At 41.3% G+C, this 5,960-nt stretch overlaps 1 protein-coding gene across 1 annotated transcript; it reads right to left on the bottom strand.

Annotated features, from left to right (window-relative positions):
• Window positions 1-986: 986 nt before the first annotated feature.
• cunh2orf69 (chromosome unknown C2orf69 homolog) lies at window positions 987-4,614 on the bottom strand. The gene is made up of 3 exons (XM_010769279.1): window positions 4,393-4,614; window positions 2,029-2,267; window positions 987-1,844 (listed from the first exon to the last, which is right to left on the bottom strand). The coding sequence occupies exons 1-3, from the start codon at window positions 4,585-4,587 to the stop codon at window positions 1,367-1,369; spliced, it is 912 nt and encodes a 303-aa protein (XP_010767581.1). The 5' UTR covers window positions 4,588-4,614; the 3' UTR covers window positions 987-1,366.
• Between the last annotated feature and the right edge of the window lie 1,346 nt (window positions 4,615-5,960).

The following is a 5,960-nucleotide window of genomic DNA, read 5'->3' as shown; positions in this document are numbered from 1 at the left end:
TGTTGTGGTGCTGTTGCTTTGGTCTGGGTCTCTGGATCTGTGAGCTAACCACGCCCCGTTCATTTGCATATAAGGAATGGAAATGTCTCATCATGAAATGTCTCATCATGAAATACAAGTCACCTGAAATAAATAAATGCGTCATTATTAAATACAAGTCATCTGAAATAAATAAATATGTCATTATGAAATACGATTCTCTTGAAATAAATAAACGTGTCATTATGAAATACAAGTCTCTTGAAATAAATAAATGTGTCATTATGAAATAAAAGTCTCTTGAAATAAATGTCTCATTATGAAATAAAAGTCCCATGAAATAAATAAATGTGTATTTAAATGTACATGTATACATATTTATTGCCTCATTTATTTATTTCATGATTTATTTCATAGGCATATTTATATATATATGTATTTATTTAATTATTTATGTATTTATTTATTTATTTAATTTTGGCTTAAATGGCATTCCATAATGATATAACAGTTCGTTTAGCCATGAAAAACATCATCATTGATAAGATAGTGTGGTATTTTGTGAGGATAAGATCCATCAAATAGACAGCATGTGAACCTGCTCTGTTTATAATTCAAATAAAACACGTACAATTCAAAAGTTTTTCATTAAAGAGCCGGCTTGTGAAAGACAAGAGTCTAAGAATACTGCTTCATGGAGCTCCTTGTAAAAAGACAACAGTTGACAACATTCCTTGTCTACATGCACACGGTCGTCAGCAGATGGACTTTAAAGCTTGCTGAATGATCATGAGAGGTGAGGGAAAGCTCCAGAACAGAAAGTAACTGGAATGTCATTTTTAAACAAACACAAGGGGCGTTGGTGAATCCCGCCTCGGCCGCCACTGCGTCAGGCCGTTGTGTCCTTGGGCAAGACACTTTACCCGCATTTGCTCCTGTGGGTAATGTCCACAGTAATGACTCTTACATGTCTAATATGTGTAATGTGTATTTGTAAAGCGCTTTGAGCACCTGTAAAAGCGCTCTAATAAAAAATGTAATCCATTATTATTATTATTATTATTATTATTATAGGATTATTGGTGAACAATACATCGTATGCATCAAACTACAGGACAGACAACATAACTTTCTCAAACTAGTTGACCAAGTAAGGCCCAGCATTTAAACGGAAGTCAAGAATCCCTACAATAAAAGTCTCAAAATGACACTTCCTGTACACCTGAGAAGATAAAATTCCTCATAAACAACAACAATCATTCATGTTGGAACCAAACTCTACTCCAAATCAGATGTGCATTCTTGGTTGGGGGGTTCAACAGAAGAAAGGACAAACAGCAGCAGCTGCCAGGAGCAGCTAATACGACTCTCACAAGCTAAAGCAAACTCAGAACTCCTGGATGACCCTGAAGTGGCTCTGGATGGAGGGGGGCTCGCCCTCAAAGTGCAGCTTCTTGCTGGGACAGGCCCCAAACTCTTCCAGGGTTTTGATGAAGAGCGCGTGCTCGCGGCCCACCCAGGCCCGCATGGGGTCACACACCTCGTAGGGGGTGACGTGGGCGTGAAGGGACACCCTGCTGGAAGCCAGCTCCTTCAGCACCCGCTTGTTGGTCACCCAGGTCTCACTGCCCCCCGGGTGCCCCCCGTCCAGCCAGTACATGTCAGAGACGCTCTTCACAAAGTGGGACATATCGGGGTCAGCACGGGCCCCCGCCAGCTCGTACGCAACCTGGTTGAGCACCACGCATCCTTTGCTGAATCCCACCAGTGTGAGGGAGAACCCTGAGGGGACGCCGTCAGCCCCCCCCTGTGGCTGCAGCGGGTCTGGCAGGTTGGCTCGCTGCATGCCGTGACTCAGCAGGGCCCTGCAACATCACAAACAGAGCTGACTCAGCACAACACTCTCAGCCTGCAGTAACCTGTAGTGTGGAGCATGTCAGAGAGACAGGATGAAAGCCTCTTTAATGGTCACAAATACATGCACACAGTGACATTTGGACCCAGGGCCGGATCTGATGGGAGAACAGAAGATTATGAAGACAAACAGACCTGAGGTGACGGAAGGATCCACAGTCAGCAGAGTAGGGCCCGTGCTCGGGGGCCCCGAACATGTTGCTGTCCACGAAGTTCACATAGCAGCTGAACTTGTGGAGGTGCATGCGTGAGGCCCGCACCACCCAGACGTGTCGGTCGGGGAAGCGGCGGCCCAGAGTGAGGGCCACCTGCTCCAGACTCCAGGAGAGCCACGGGGCCCCGTCAGGCTGCAGGGACATCTCCTCCTGGAAGTTCTGCACACAACACACAGAGAGAGGCTCTCCACACTGAAACACATCACATGTCTGATACAGCATCATGCTCTGCACTGTGTCCGACACGAAAGGGACCACTGCCTTCGTCACACTGGCAGCCTCACATGAGCTCAGAGTCCACAGCTCTGCAAGAACTAAATAGTGCCATTACCTAAACAGCAGGAATCTCCAAAGCAAGTTTCTATGAGTTGAGTTTGGAAATGGAGGAGGCCAGCCTTCACATGGAAGGAGACTGTCAAGTTAGCCCTGTTGCTGTTTCACTTGGTATTACAGTAAGAGCGGGTAATTGACCTTCTGTTGAACGTAAAAGGCAATTTCTTGAATAAGTCAGTCAGCTGGTGAATAATAAATAAATGAATCCAAATAAGTACAACACAATGAACCCATGGAGTCAAGAAGAGGACATAACACCTGCATTTCAGATGAACATGTCATTTTAGTTGTGTGAATAACCAACAATTGTAGGTAAACACAGGACTCAATCTGATGATAAGCTTTCATGACACCGATAAGGAGTCACATGATGTGTGCAAGGTTTTCACATCAGAAAAATGCATGCCATTACCTAGAAACACATATTTCAGCATCAGTGAGCCATATAGCAGCACATGAAAGAAATACACCAGGACATCAATTGTATCTTAAATAATATACTATAATAATAACTAAATCAAATCAAATACATATTTCTTAGTAAATCAGCCCATTGTTATTTTGTGGCTTCATAAACTCAAGTCCAGGATTCAAACGTTAGTGGGTGGAGTGCTGGAATGTAACTACATGTATGTACTCAACACTGCACTAAAGTACACATTCAAAGTACTTTGCTTTTACTTGATTGGGTATCACCATTTTGCACAGTATCATACTACTACTAGTTCACGCATTCCACATATTCATACTTTCCAGTCAAAACCAAGTGTCCCCAACTTTGACCATTTTGACTGATTGTGTTGTGTTGAAAACCGTTATAATAAAATATACTATTTGAAAAGCTGGAGCTGTTTGATCGGGTTGGCAAATGCATTTTCACAATTCTGAAAACATTGCCTGCAACTTCTCTGTTCGTTGTTGGTTTAGTGATAAGAAATATTATGAACTCAACACCACAGACACCTACATGCATGCCACATGGGAATGCACACCAGTTAAGCAATTCTGGCATAACATCACTGACAACCTGTCTCTTTTGCTGGACTGCCACATCCCCCTTTTTCCATCCCTTTGTTTACGAGGAGACATTTCAAATGTGAACTTCAACATTACGTCAAGTAGAATTCTGTCCATAGCCCTAATCATTGCAAAACAAACTATCCTCATGAATTGGAAATCACGACACAAAAGCAATATCACAATTTGGAAAAACCTGCTTATGGATTCATTGGAAAAAACAAACCACTGATTTTGATGCAATCGGGAACCCATTCATTGATACATTTAAATCATAATCCTCAATCCGATTTCAGCCACCACCCCTTTCTGCTTCTCTAAGGTCATGCTACTATTTAAATGCCCCCCCCCCTCCTAGGATATATGACTATTATATTGTTACTCATTTCATTTGAATTATAATTGTGTCATTTATTACTCTCACACGCAAACAGGAAAAAAAAAACTTAAAGATTATGTTTAATTAAGCCATATATGCACAGGATATTAGTGATTCTTGAGCCAATAACTGCCTAATCTATATGCAGAGTGTGGGTGCTAATCTGTTAAACTTTACGCACAAACCGAGGTAGTATGAGTCATAACATCTTCCAGTAAAGATATCCTGCTTTGGCTTCAATGTCTGAATCTACTATCATTTCAATATGTTTCTTACATTTTTTTGCATTTGAAGTAACATGAAAACTCGCCCTTTGAGGCAGGAGCCATGCAGTCTTCATCAAACACACACACACCTCCATGTATATTTTGTTATTTGTCTTGGATACTTGTAAATGCTCCTTATTGTCTTCTGTGTATATGTGACACTGTACGTGTATGTAACTCCTATATCGCTAAATAAAAAATAAGTGACTAAAATCACTCATTCCGGCCAGCCATCACCTTTCTGGCATCACACTGCTTATAATATGTGTCTAACCTCCATCCCACTCACTTGGATATCCCCGTGAAAAAACACCACATGGCTGTTGCCTCTCCCCTCCCCCGGCTCAGTGGCAGCTTCGGGCCGGAGCAGGAGCAGATCGTTCACTCGGCTCGGCTCGGCTCCGGGTACCGCCAATAGCTTCTGGAGCCTCTGCTCCGGGCTCCCCGGGGGTTCAGAGGATGTCATGGTTGATACAGAGGACATCGTTTTTGCCACAGATAATAGAGTGAACCTAACTGTCAACGCTAGCATGGACTCTAAATAAGAATCGGATTTGTTGTCCTCTCTGCAGTCATTCCATGGTGCGGCTGTCAGCTAGCTAACAGATAACTGTCACTGTTAGCATCTCGTTATCTGCTGCTAACGTCAAAACAAGACGCCTGTAAGTAGCTGTAGCCGAAATGCTTATAATTTCACGCTATTCTATATCCGCTGGCAGTCCTTTGCAGTTCCAGAATCTCCCTATACTATACTTAATTCTGACAGTAATGGGTCGTTTTGTCCACGCAGAGGCGCTGTTTATCAGACAGCCAGCAAAGCTAGAGCTAACCATGGATATATAATAAGAACGGAGCTAACTGCCAGCAAACCGCTATCACTTCTGCGCATGTCTTTTTTTTTTCCTGATTTCAAAGATAGGTTAGTGTGTCGAGATCATATACTCCTATCGACTTCCGTTTTGACTATTCAGTCAACAACACCAGACCATTCAGTCAGTCGAAGGCTATCATTGAATACATAGAAACAAATATAAACATAAATATTACATAAAACATTTCAAGCAACAGCAGGAATCAACATACTCTATCATCATTTATTAATGTCTTTCGGGATCCATTTATAAAAAAAAGTAAGTAAGACAATGTAAGCATAACATTCCTCTAAGAAAATTAGAAAGACATCCATATGAACAATATTCTTAACGGTATAAACATAAACGTATGCATATATCAAACAATACACAATAATTCACACAATCGAACAAAGAAAAAACCATTAGGGTTTATTGACAGTGACATCATGGTGCAAAATTGCATTGTCCAACCCATTAGGTTGGAAACAGTAGTGAATCATCTTGCACTGAAGTCTGCATGTTCAAAATAGTCGTGCATCGACTCTGGCAGCAGCTGCACTAAAGTTAGTTCTCTGTTTGTTTTAATGCACTGACCATGTAAATGATGAAAGACTATTCAATGTAACGCAGGTATCACAAATTCCATGGAAGGATTATTTTAGTACATTTATATTTTTAAATTGCAGATGTAGTGAGTTAGCTTATTTCAGCATGGACTTTGAACATGTGTTGTAACTGTAGGAAACAAACTTTCAGCACTGAGGCAATTTTCTGGAGATTTCAAGAACTGAGTGTTCAATTCAGCAGTTTATGGTTGACAAACATTTGGTAAATGACTTTATTGCCAAAACTGAACAGATACAGTAGACCAAATACAAACGTTATTGACTTATGGTGACACATTTAAAGGTGCTGGTAAGTCCATACATTTGTTTTAATTTGGCCACAATGGCCACAAAAGACAATTATGGAATATTGCTTGAATGCTAAATTGTGCCAAATT

Source organism: Notothenia coriiceps, unplaced genomic scaffold (genome assembly GCF_000735185.1).
Source record: "Notothenia coriiceps isolate Sejong01 unplaced genomic scaffold, NC01 NC01_scaffold00006881, whole genome shotgun sequence".
Taxonomy (NCBI): domain Eukaryota; kingdom Metazoa; phylum Chordata; class Actinopteri; order Perciformes; family Nototheniidae; genus Notothenia; species Notothenia coriiceps.
This window is presented reverse-complemented; position numbering and strand designations above follow the sequence as displayed.